The 13,499-nt window shown below is 33.0% G+C and overlaps 1 protein-coding gene across 1 annotated transcript; it reads right to left on the bottom strand.

The window, feature by feature from the left end:
* Window positions 1–5,889: 5,889 nt before the first annotated feature.
* On the bottom strand, window positions 5,890–9,501 carry LOC114925124 (uncharacterized). The gene is made up of 4 exons (XM_072216133.1): window positions 9,241–9,501; window positions 8,977–9,048; window positions 8,116–8,173; window positions 5,890–7,561 (listed from the first exon to the last, which is right to left on the bottom strand). Exon 4 carries the CDS (start codon window positions 7,395–7,397, stop codon window positions 6,618–6,620), a length of 780 nt encoding a protein of 259 aa, XP_072072234.1. The 5' UTR covers window positions 7,398–7,561; window positions 8,116–8,173; window positions 8,977–9,048; window positions 9,241–9,501; the 3' UTR covers window positions 5,890–6,617.
* Window positions 9,502–13,499: the final 3,998 nt, after the last annotated feature.

The raw sequence follows: 13,499 nt of genomic DNA on the forward strand, positions 1-13,499 counted from the left end.
TATCTGTGTCTTATTGGCTAATGTATTTTGCTGTCAGTGTATGTCAGATTTCAAAATCTAGTAAAAAATGACATAAGAAGAAGAAAATTCTTCAAACAATAAGTCAATGAATCCCAAAGCATACATATAGTGATGGATATTCTTGATTAATGATTTTATGTTATCTAACAAACTAGGACGCTTTAAATTAGTAGGGACCTGATAAAAATATCTAACAAATCTCTACACATATATGCACACAATCTTAATTAAGTTCAGTCAAGTGATGGCAAAAGAGATAACACAGTAAACTATTCATTGCTCTATATATGTTAATTATATTTATACAACTAAATTTCAACAAACAACGATAAATCTTGTAAAAGGATTTGGAAATATAATAAAGCATTATTATCCTTTTGGATTTTATTTCTTAGCACAAGAGCTGAAACATCAACTTCATTTAAATTAAAAAGAATTCATAATATAATATAGCTAAAGTAAATAATAAGTAGTGGTCTTCTTTGCAAGTCTTCGCCTTTGGCATTTTATATATATGAATAATTCTTCTCTCTTTTTATATATGAATCACTAAAAATAGCATATATTCATTGTTATTTGTTGATATACTTTTTAATATAAATGTCGCTGTACCTTGTCAAGTCTTCTATATACATACGAGTCTATGTTTTGATAGTGGTCCTGCTATATTATCCCATCAAATTTGACCACTTTGTCGTAACATATTTCTTTCATACCTTCAAATTCCACAAGGCATAAATATAGAGGGAGACTAGATAAAGACACCTAAAACGTTTTTTTTTAAAGATATTTTTTATTAATTAAAATTTAACACATAAAATTGATTAAGCTGTGTTATTTTTTAAAAATTAGGTTAGATAAATTAATTTAACAAAAAAAAATAGTGAATCAAATTTTGAATCGGTCAAAATTAATATTATTTTTTATAAAAAATGACTATAATACCCTTATTATAAAAAATGACTAAAATACTCCTATTATATATATATATATATTGAAAACTCTAAATCCTAACCTTATAATGGCAGAAAAGTAAAGGACTAGAATTTAGGATTTTTAAAATTAATATATATGTTAAGAGTATTTTAGTCATTTTTTTAATAAGGATATTGTAATCATTTTCTATAAAAAATAATATTAATTTAGACTAATTCAAGATTTGATTTACTATTTTTTCGATCAAATTAATTTGTCTGACATAATTTTGACAAAAATAACATGATTTAATCGATTATATATATTAAATTTTAGTTACTAAAAAACATCTTTAAAAAAAGACGTTTTAGACGTCTTTATGTGAGTGGCTCCCTAAATATAAAATAATATACGATTAAAAAAATCTTTCATTGAATTTCTATTTATAGTGTCGTGTTGTATTACTCTGTCGCACCTTTAACATAATAAAATTCTGTGTGAGTAGTGTGACTTAGTTATTAGTATTACGAAAACTAAATTACCCAAATAGCTAGTAATTTCAGTTTTGTCAGCCAATAGTAATGTCTCTATATTTATTTAGAGATTGATGACTTGTTTGTATTAAGGTGCTCAAATTCTACAAGTAGAAAAATGACCAAAAAAGAGGAAAATTATTCAAATAATTAATATAGTTTAAGCCTACACTATCCTCAATTAATGATTTTATCTAATAAATTGGGATTAAAGTTTCATTTAACGGTACATATTAAAGTGCATGTCATTATTGGGCAGTCACCATGTCACTGACCAAGTCTTCCAATTTAGATATTACGTTTATTTAGACTTCAACATCTACATTTATAACTGAATCTCCTCCTACCCTCAATATAAATACACAACAGCGTTGGATATATAATTTTACAACAATAAAAAATTAAATTTTATATTCATTACATAGATAATTATAATACATATATATAAAAATTAAATTTTTAAGAAATATTATGAGGTCCAATATGGATTATGAAGTCATCAGCACCATGCATAGTAGTAGCATAATCAACGTAGAGATATGATTCCCCTCCTCTTACCAACTTCTAATTCCAAAACACAATGCAAATGGAGAAAAAAGGTCAAATATATGTCAAATTTGAAAACTTGTATTAAATTTTCATTCCTCCTATATATATGAAATTGCTTAGCATAAACTATTTAATCACACTTTAGTTTCAATAATTCATCATCACATTTTTGTTCATATCACTAGTGGAATTAAGCCTATACATTATTAAACCACAAACACTACTTTTTATCTTGGTTGTGTTATATCTTAAATTGGGTAATAAATGGAGTGTATATTATAGTGCTAGCTAGAAATAATGTTAGATATAGATAATTATCAAGTTAAAGAATCATCTTAATGGCTTGATAGTTGGTAATACTTGAATTAAAAATTATCTCCCTCTTCTTCAAGCTTAGACTACTTTATTAGAGTTTTGGAATAATACCAACATAAGAGAGCACATTTAAAAGGGTGTAATAGAGTTGAAGTAGAAGAAGAGTAGTGAAATTAATTGAAATAAAAGTATATGAAATTATTGTTGAAAAAGTGACAATGGAAGGGGAGATCAGCAGAGTAGTACAGTGACGATGAGGATTTCTGAAGCAATGTAATAACGTGTGTGTAATGCTGAATTCAAGGGTTCTTTGTGCCGTTGGAGTAGAAGAAAAGAAGGAAAAAAGTTATGGGCTTGGCCCATATGTAGTTTTTTTTTTCTTTTTTTTTGCCTAAAAAAAATTCGGTCTCCAAATTTCGAACATAAAAAAAATACCTTAAGTTTTGAACAATTACGGATATTTGTCGCGCATTATATTCTCAGGTTTTCAGGTCGGTTCTTTCTCCGAATGGTTCTTTCAGACTACCTTTACCGAGACTATTTCTTTAGAACGTAACTTCCTTACTTGTCGATCAATTATAGCAATAGGTTCTTCTTCAAATGATAAATCCTCTTTCAGTTCCACTGATTGGAGTGTAAGTACATGAGATGGATCATGAAGATATTTACGTAATCTGGATACATGAAATACCGGATGAATCATAGACAAATCAGGTGGTAGTGCCAAGCAATACGCTACTGCGCCTATTCGTTCCAAAATCTCAAAGGGACCAATATAACGAGGACTAAGCTTATCCTTTTTGCCAAACCTCATCACACCCTTCATAGGTGACACTCGAAAAAAAACTTGATCACCCACCGAGAATTCTAAGTTACGTCTCTTATGATCAGTGTAGGTCTTCTATCTACTTTGATATGCTAATAAACGTTCCTTGATCACGCAAACTTTTTCAATCGCATCTTGTACCAAGCCGGGTCCCAACAGTTTGGTGTCACCAACTTCAAACCATCCGACTGATGATCAACATCGCTTTCCATAAAGAGCTTCAAATGGTGCCATTTGGATACTGGCTTAATAACTATTATTATAAGAAAACTCAATCAAAGGTAGATAGCTATCCCAATTTCTACCAAAATCCAAAACACAACATCTCAACATATCTTCTAAAATTTGAATTGTTCTCTCAGATTGTCCGTCCGTCTGTGGATGGAAGGCTATACTAAGATCTACTCTTGTTCCAAGTGCATTTTGAAAGGATTTCCAGAAATGAGAGTTAAATTGTGGCCCACGATCTGAGATAATGGACACTGGGGCTCCATGAAGCTTGAATATCTCATCAACATAAAGTTTAGCATATCGGGCAGCGGTATAAGTAGTTTTCACAGGAAGGAAGTGAGCTAACTTCGTCATTCTATCTACTATCACCCAGACTGAATCGTAGCCCTTAAAACTACGAGGTAAACCTATCACAAAGTCTATGGTAATTCTCTCCCATTTTCATTCAGGTATCTCAATATGTTGTAGCAACCCTGCAGGCCTTTGATGTTCAGCTTTAACTTGTTGGCAAGACAAACAATGAGAAACAAAAGTACTTACATCTTTTTTCATGCTTTCCCACCAAAACAATTGCTTCAAATCTTGGTACATCTTATTAGTGCCCGGATGAACGGTGTATTTAGAATTGTGAGCCTCCTCCATAATAGCTTTCTTTAAGTCATTGTTATTTAGCACACATAAACAATTACCACAACGTAAAACACCTTGATCAAGAGAAAAATCTGAGTTCTTCCCATTGTGAACGTCTTCCATTAGCTTTCTTAACTTTGGATCATCACCTTGCACAGACTTGATATGTTCTATTAGAGAGGACTGAGATCGTACATAAGCTAAGAGTGGTCCTGACCCTTCGAGCTTAAAGTATACACCCTCAGATTCCAACTTGTGAATCTCTTGCACTAAAGTTCTCCTTGATAGAGCAATGTGACTCAAACTACACATAGATTTTCTACTCAATGCATCAGCAACTACATTAGCCTTACCTTGATGGTATAAGATGGTACAATAATAATCCTTAAGCAGCTCTATCCATCTACGTTGTCTGAGGTTAAGATCTTTTTGTTGAAAGATGTACTTTAAACTCTTGTGATCTGTATAAACCTCACATGTTTCACCATAAAGATAGTGTCTCCATATCTTTAAGGCAAAAATCACTGCGGCCATTTCTAAATTATGAGTTAGGTAATTCTGCTCGTGCTTCTTAAGTTGTCTAGATGCATAGGCGATGACTCTACCATGCTGCATAAGAACACATCCAAGTCCGACCCGAGATGCATCATAATATACCGAATATCCTCCGGATCCTGAAGGTAAAACTAGAACGGGAGGCAGTATTCAAACACTTCTTAAGCTTTTGAAAGCTTTGTTCACATTCATCAGTCCATTGAAATTTTACATTCTTCTGAGTCAGCTTGGTCAAAGGAGCTGATATCTTTGAGAAATCTTTGACAAAACATCTGTAGTAGCCTGCCAGCCCTAAAAAGTTACGGATCTCTTTTACTGATGTAGGTCTTGGCCACTGTTGGATGGCTTCCACTTTCTTTGGATCCACTTTGATTCCATCTTTTGATACAACATCACCTAAGAATGCTACTTGGTCCAACCAAAACTCACACTTAGAAAATTTTGCAAACAGTTTGTGATTTCTTAGAGTTTGCAAAACAACTCTTAGATGATGTTCATGTTCTTCTTCACTCTTGGAATACACTAGAATGTCATCAATAAATACAATCATAAAGTGATCTAAAAAAGGCTTGAATACACAGTTCATCAAGTCCATAAAAGCAACTTGGCCATTGGTTAAACCAAAGGGCATCACCAAAAATTCATAGTGCCCATATCGAGTTTGAAAAGCCATTTTTGGAATGTCTTCTCCCTTAATCTTTAACTGATGGTATCCAGAATGAAGATCTATCTTGGAAAAACAAGAAGCTCCCTGGAGTTGGTCAAACAAATCATCAATCCTTGGTAAGGGATACTTATTACAAATAGTTACTTTGTTAAGTTGTCGACAATCGACACACAATCGCATTGAATCATTCTTTTTCTTTACAAAGAGGACCGGAGCTCCCCAAAGAAAAGTACGAGGATGGATAAATTCCTTGTCTAATAGCTCTTGCAACTGAATTTTCAATTCCGCAGGATCCATGCGATAAGGAGGGATTGACACAGGAGAAACCCCTGGGGCTAAGTCTATGGAAAACTCTACCTCCTGATCTGGTGGTATGCTTGGTAGTTCCTCTAGAAACACATCTAAAAATTTCCTAACCACGGGAACTTGATCTATGCTAGGTACTTTGGCTTCAACATCCCTAACTACTGCAAGAAATCCTTGATTTCCTTTATCCATCAAGTGTAAAGCACTCATAGAAGAGATAAGATTAGCCAAGGTAGAACAACCCTAACCAAAGAAAACAAAGGGTGAAATGCCCGGAATATAAAATTTCACTATTTTGGAGTAGCAACTTACATCGACAAGATAAGAGGATAACTAATCCATACCCAAGATGACATCAAATTCATTCATCATTTCAAGAAGGATCAAATCAACTAAGGTATCAACAGTGTTCACTCTAGCAATGCAAGATCGATAAACATATTGAATTATTGCAGAAACTCCAAATGGAGTACCAACATAAAATGGACAGTCTAATACTTAAACTTGCTTATCTAAACAAGATGCAAAATATGGGGATATATAAGAGTGATGAGAATCCGGATCAAACAATACTTGAGCATCTAAGGAGAAAACTTGTAAGGTACCTGCTATCACTGCATTTGAAGCCTAAGCATCCTGACGGGTTAAAGCATGAATCTGTGACTGACATTTTTCACCTTGTGCTGCACCTTTGTTGTTAGAACCTCGACCCCCAGATCCTCTACCTGCGCCCTTAACTAATGAAGCTAAAGAATTTCCAGGCGACATAGCTGAAAAAGATGGTGTGGATGTGGCAGGTAGTGCTGAACTCTGAATGGAACTTTCCTGAGGACGAGGACAATTTCTACGAAAGAGACCAGTCTGTCCACAACCATAACATGCACTCGTAGTCTTGAAGCACGTTCCAGAATGATATTTCCCACAATGCTGACACGGTGACCTAAGAATTTTTGAAGGCTTAGATCTCTGCATGTTTGGTTTAGATGCACTCCTAGCTCGACTCCCCAAAGCTGAGGTACCCTTTGAGCCAGCTTCAGAATGGTTAACCCTACCTGATTGTGTTTGTGGGCTATTCTGATGACCTGATATGCCCCCCATAGCTTGATCCTTTAGAAAATGCTCCTTGTATCCTTTTCTTTTTATCAATTTCTTCTTTGTTCACTCTCCTTTCCTCCAATCCAGCTTCAATACCGTAAGCAGCATTTACAATTTCTGAATAGGTCATGCTCCCAACCATGGGTGAAAGAGCAGTGAAATAAGGATTTTCTAGTCCTCGAACAAATCTCTTGACTCTCATGATATCCGGAGTCACTAAGTGCTCAACATATCTAGAAAGCTCGGTGAAACTATTCTCATATTGCATCACAGACATACCAGGAGTTTGCCTCAACTTCTCAAAATCAGCGGCATTTTTCTCCTTTATGCTAGTAAGAAGGAATCTTTCCAAAAAGATCTTAACAAATTCATCCCACAAAATAGGTGGCATTCGACGTGCCCTTCTACTTTGAAGAAGTGTTTCATACCAATGATAAACATGTCCTGTTAAATTGTATGTAGCTAGATCCATCGCTGTGTCATCTGGACATCTGAGGGCTCGAAAAGCTTTGTTCAAGCTGTGAATGAAGAACTGAGGATTGTCTTCCAGAAGATTTCCAGAGAAAGTAGGCGGATTCAGCTTAAGGAAAGATTGGAGAGTGACAGCTCGTTCTCCAAGGGATTGTTGGTTTTCTTTATTAAGGACATTTGGCCCCGGAGAATGTAGGGCTCTAACTTCTCTTCGATCAGTCAAGGACTCTACTAGATTATTGACAACTTGATGAAGTCCTCGTATCTCAGCAACAACATTCATAGTTCTTCTGTGATAGACGCACCTCTGCCTTGCCCTATTGGTCTTCTACGACCACCACCCCATTGACTGAGTAGGGGAGAAGGTGCTCTATTAGCTTCAACATTAGGAGCATTACGCGCTCCTACTTGTGGAGTACAATACGACGTTTAGGTGGCATCTTCCACCTAAGAATGAATGATTATATCAAATACAGATAAGCTCAAACACAGAAGACAATGAAAACACACTTTAAAGACCTTATTTTACGAACATTCCTACAAGTCCTTAGTAACATCACAACTTGTGAAAATGGGCCAGCTTCCATTTACACATTACTATAGGACAACTGCTCCATATTACATAGGAAAACCTGAGCTCTGATACTGATTTGTCACGACCCAATCTGACCGTGACTGACGCTTAGAAAAATCTTCCCAAGCAAGCCTCAGAAATCGATATTATAGAAAACGGAACAAATAGAATTTCCAATTATACTAAAAGGCAACACATTCTCAACCTCATATTTTAAACATACTCAGCATATTTATATAAAATTCGACTTAAATATTTACAGCAAAGCATAGCCTATTAGCTTCATCTACTAGAATATTTACAAAGCAATATACTCAAGTCACTAAAGTTGGATCCTACCTGTGTCACATGGAGCAGTTTAACAAGTCTAAAGAGCTTTAAAGCTATTTATACAAAACATCAAGCCCTTAAACAGTAAAGGGCTCACCAACACAAACAAAACTAGAGCGAAATTGATGAAGTTGGATTAGGATCGATGCCCATATCTGAAAAAAAATGAAGAACAACATAGTGAGTTTTGCAACTCAGTGAGTAAGCAGAGCATCTATAGCCCCACAAGAGACAGTTGTATAATTAGTAAACTCTCAGCTAAAATAAATTCACCTTAATAATAGTGAAAAAATTATACTCAAACACAATGATAATTAATTATAAATATCAAACATTCAAACTTCTTTATTTATAACAATATACGCGAAAGGTTATCTAATCCAGAAAGTCAAAATAACAGACAGAAATCACACTTAGGTTATTTTCTTTCGTATGGGTTCTGAAACAGACATGTTCCACTAGTTTTGTGGACATGAAACAGACAGGAACCATTTCATCTCATATGGTCCTGAAAAATGCAATTATATACTGACAAGGTGCACCAAGTCTAGCGCTTACTGCCGCTAGCTGCAGTTTCTGTCATAGAACCTTCCAAAATATTTTGACATACAAATTATGATCAAGTTAAAGGTTGTCAACAAATCAATAAATACATCATCAATTCAATAGTAATAATTCATGTAATAACTTTATCTAAATTCAATACTAAATTTACTTTCAAAGTTTATATGCAAGATAATATTTATATTTTAGTTTAATTTTTTAAATAACCACTTCATTCATTTCAACGTAAAATATCATGTTTCAAGTGAAATTTTCTTTGCAAAATATTTAACATAAACATCATATTAACAAATAAGTTAGTAAATAATTAAATAATAAATTATAAAATTATTTTCAATAGTTATAAAAATGATGTGAATGCTAAAATTTAACTATAAATACAAAGTTTACTCACATACTAAAATCCAAGAGAAGAATTTCTACTCCATATGTTCCAACAAGCAAGGAGAGTGGTTCCCTTGAGTATCTAATACCGCAAACATAACAATAATAACTCTAATAAGTTAATCTTAACATCAATTGATATAATAGAATCTATATATCAAATAATCCCAAATTCTATCTTACCCTAACCCTAAATTTTCGGATTTATTAATACCCATAATTATAAACATGACAAAAATTAAAGATATAGATAATTATTAAGTTAAAGAATCACCTTAATGACTTGATAATTGGTAATACTTGAATTAAAAATTATCTCCCTCTTCTTTAAGTTTAGGCTACTTTAATGGAGTTTTGGAATAATACCAACATAAGAGAGCATACTTGATAGGGTATAATAAAGTTAGTGTAGAAAAAGAATAGTAAAATTAATTGAAATAAAAATATATGGAATTATTGTTGAAGAAGTGACAATAGAAGGAGAGATCAGCAGAGTATTGGCGATGAGGATTTCTGAAGCAATGTAATAACGTGTGTGTATTGCTGGATTCAAGGGTTCTTTGTGCCGTTAGAGTAGAAGAAAAGAAGGAAAAAGGTTATGGGCTTGGCCCATCTGTGTTTTTTTTTTTCATTTTTTTGGGCCCTACAATGATTATTCTAATTAGACAATTTGAAAACTTGTCTGAGAGGAATTAAACGTTGAAATAGAGAACTAAAAGAGAGTATGTCTTGAATAATTAAGATGGAAATAATATATTCTTAACATGTAAAAGTAGATGTATAAGTTTATCTATATTATTTTTAAAATATGTTTTTTTTTCTACTAATGTCATGTTAGCAACGTCGTTTACTTGACAAAATTTTAGAATCAATCACTCAATTTTTGTCAAATCACCTATTATTTTCAAATCAGCAAAAAAAAAAAAAAATATATATATATATATATATACAAAAAAAATATCTATATTTATTATATCTTACCGTTATAAATAATACAATAAATTTATAATTCCCAATAATCAATTTCTATAAATAACTCATTAAATGTAATAAACATCCATATTACAAATGTCATAATAATATTATTAATCACAATAAATTTTATGTTACAAATATTCAAATTTCATACTATTTGTCCTACTTATAGAAGTCTCTTATCACTATTCCTTCAAATAACATCAAATTTAGCATAAGAAATTTATTTCGGAACTACACAAAATCTCAAACTTACTCAATGGAACATCATTCTTTGGACAATATTACCAAACAAACAGACAATTAGTTTATCAAAGCTTGCGTAGTTCGTCTATGAAAAACATTAACAACCACAATGAAGAGGAACCTCTTTGCTTAGAAATGATTATATTAGATGAAAAAGAGACAACTACATTTGTGGCACATAAGGTAACTGTATATACTTTTCATAATCTCATCTATCAAATTATTAGTTACTAACCCAATACTTATTTCAAATCAAAGTGATACAACACTTTTTGTACTATTTGATGGCGAAGAAAAAAAAATTGTTGGACAAAGCTGCTTCAAACCTAATGACACTTCAAAAAAATAATGACATTGAAGCACCACCCCAATTGAAAAATTTGTGTAACATTATACTTATATTTGAAGTTAAAGTAAATGATTTTAATCTCAAAAAATGTTGTTAATAATACACTGTTTCTAAAACATTTGTTCCAACAAAAAATATTGAATCTCAACACCCATTGCAACAAATAAAACAGATAATACTAAAAAAAATCACTTATTCAAGACATCATTTTTATTTTTAATTTAAATTATTCATTGATTATAGGAACAAACTTCGCCAACACTAATATCATCAGACGAAAATCAAATACCCACAAAGAGATTAAGGAGAAAGAAAATCATACAAATTCAAGACACATCTTTCGAAAAAGAACATACATGCAAAGATGGAACAAACAACATAATAGAAAGTGCATACAACTTAACAATTCATAAAGAACATGTCTTTCCAAGAATCTACGACTAATAAAAAAAGAAAGCAACAACTCTAACAACAACCAATAAAAAAAAGAGGACGAGCGCTACATAAAACGACTAAGTTTATCAACTAAAACAAAAGCAAAAATCAAACCACCAAATAAAAATATCACTTTGTACAATTACAACATCCAAATCTTTTGTACTATAAATTATTTTAAATAAAACATCTTTTAAATTTAACTTTAGTTTACACATTTAATTTAATTCTATAAAATATAACAATTTTTAATATTTATTATATACTATTATTAATTTACCGTCTTGTCCCGCGCATGGCGCAAGTCTCATTCTAGTATGGATGAAGATGTTAAGGCATTGGAAATATTTAAGTTTTAAGACAAACACTTCTTGCTATCTACTTTGACTATGTAGAGATGTATTCGTGGCAAACCATAAATAATCAAACCCTAATCTCTTGGTGATTTAATTTTTCTTAATCTAACCAACTGTCAATTCCTTGATCAATTAACTATGACAAGAGGTTAAGCACAATTTTTTATTTAAAACCACACAATTCTTAAAGATTAATCCTAATTGATTTTATATCACTTAACAAAATTAGTTTTAGATCCTTAAAGAACTATGAAAAGAAATCTCAAGCTAATTTTAGTGATTAACTTTTCCAAGGTAATAGAAGAAATCAAGACGAATTAAAATTATTTTCCAATACATTATAATTCTTAAGATGAAGAATGAAACTTACTTCTTGAATAAAACATCAACGCATTAATCAATAATAGAAAAACAATAATATTAATCCATCAAAATAAACAGAATTTTTAACTTTAACAGAAAATAATTAATTGCTCATAATACGAAAACAAAACAACGAACAAGTATAAAGTGCTCAGAGATCAGCTAAGCTCTCCACGGAAAAATTCCTTAGACTTATTTATATTTTAACCTAAACCTAACTTTTAAATTCAAAACCAAATTAAATCAAGTCAAATCTCTCCTAATCAATTTTAACTAAAAGTAATCTTCTCCTTGTAATTGAAATTCCAAAGCCTGGCCGTTACTTAGAGTGTCTCGTATTCATTGAAATCATGACCTTGTAATTAGTCCTGGACTTGAAGAATTGGCGTGGCACTTGGAGGTTTGGAGTGGACTTGGCATGGCACTTGGGTGAAGTGGCGTGGCACACCAATGGTTTGCTTCTTGGAGGCTTCCTGGTTTTGGTCCAGCATGCCACTTTGGGGAGTGGCGTGGAATGCCCTTGCTTGGAGGGGTTGAAGGCGTTGCACGCCTATGGTGGCGTGGCACGCCCTTGCTTCATTGGGTCTCTGGAGGTGTCTTCTTGATTGAGTGGCATGGCACGCCCTTACTGGTGGCTCTCCTGGAAGTCGGCCCAGTATTGCACGCCTATGGTGGCGTGGCACGCTACCTTCCATGCTCCTTCTTGCCTTATCAAAGGTGTGGCACTTGAGAAGTGGCGTGGCACGCCATGCATGAAGGACTGCTTGCTGGCTCTTGGAATTTGGCCCAGCGTTGCGCACCATCCTCCTTTGCTTGTCTTTCTTTCTCTTTATTCTTGTTAAAATTCTTTTACCAATCTCCTACAAAAACATAAATTACTCAAAGTAACATCAACTAAAACACAAAATTTAAAAAAAAAATCACTAACTTTATTAAGAAAAAAGACGAGGAAAACTATCAAAAGATGCTCATGCATCAAAAACCTACATTAAGTTAAAATAAACACAAACCAACAAAGGCTCAATTCGGTCGCTCCAAGTTTCAAGCGTGCTTAAGTCTCTTAAATTTCAAAATTTACAACTTAATCCCTAAACTTATACTCCCTTAGTCATTTTAGTCTTTGATCGGTTAACAACAACAGTTTGATGTGCCATATCAACTAACATGTTAGCATACAATGTAGCATCTCAGATCATTGGCCAACACCAAGTTGACTAACAGTTGACTGACTATAAAATAAATTATTTACGAAATAATTTCTTGAGGATTACAGAAGAAACACATTTGCAATTTCAAAAAACCAAGTTCAACCAACCTCTAAAAGGAAAAATGGAAGTAACATTTTGTTAACTAATGTAGGCACACAAGAGCAAGCAACACGAGCCTATGACATAGCAGCAATTAAGTACAGAGAAATTAATGCTGTGAGCCTGTGACCAACTTTGATTTAAGTAATTACATCACATGGTTGAAGCCTTCACACCAATACTCCCAACACCCTAAACTTGAGACTCAAGTACTACTAAACTCCAAACACTTACTTCTCCATCCAACTATACTCCAAATCCAATATAACATTCAAAACCATTACACACATGAAAAGACCAACATATAGACTTGTGACTTAAAATATCTTTTTCAGCAACCTATAAACATCTACGGCAAAAGCATTTCCCAGTGCTAACCCAGCAATAAGGCCACCGACATATCCAATTAGAATTACCACCCAATTAGATTCAAAGAAAGATTCCAGATTCAGTGTCTTGATGATCACCATCAGTTGTTGGTAGTGGAAGCTTAGAATGATCT

The sequence above is a fragment of the Arachis hypogaea genome, chromosome 14 (genome assembly GCF_003086295.3).
Source record: "Arachis hypogaea cultivar Tifrunner chromosome 14, arahy.Tifrunner.gnm2.J5K5, whole genome shotgun sequence".
Lineage (NCBI taxonomy): Eukaryota > Viridiplantae > Streptophyta > Magnoliopsida > Fabales > Fabaceae > Arachis > Arachis hypogaea.

Bases quoted from the DNA above. Each gene is read 5' to 3' on its own strand.
- LOC114925124 (XM_072216133.1), bottom strand. From the start codon at position 7,397: ATGAATGTTGTTGCTGAGATACGAGGACTTCATCAAGTTGTCAATAAT.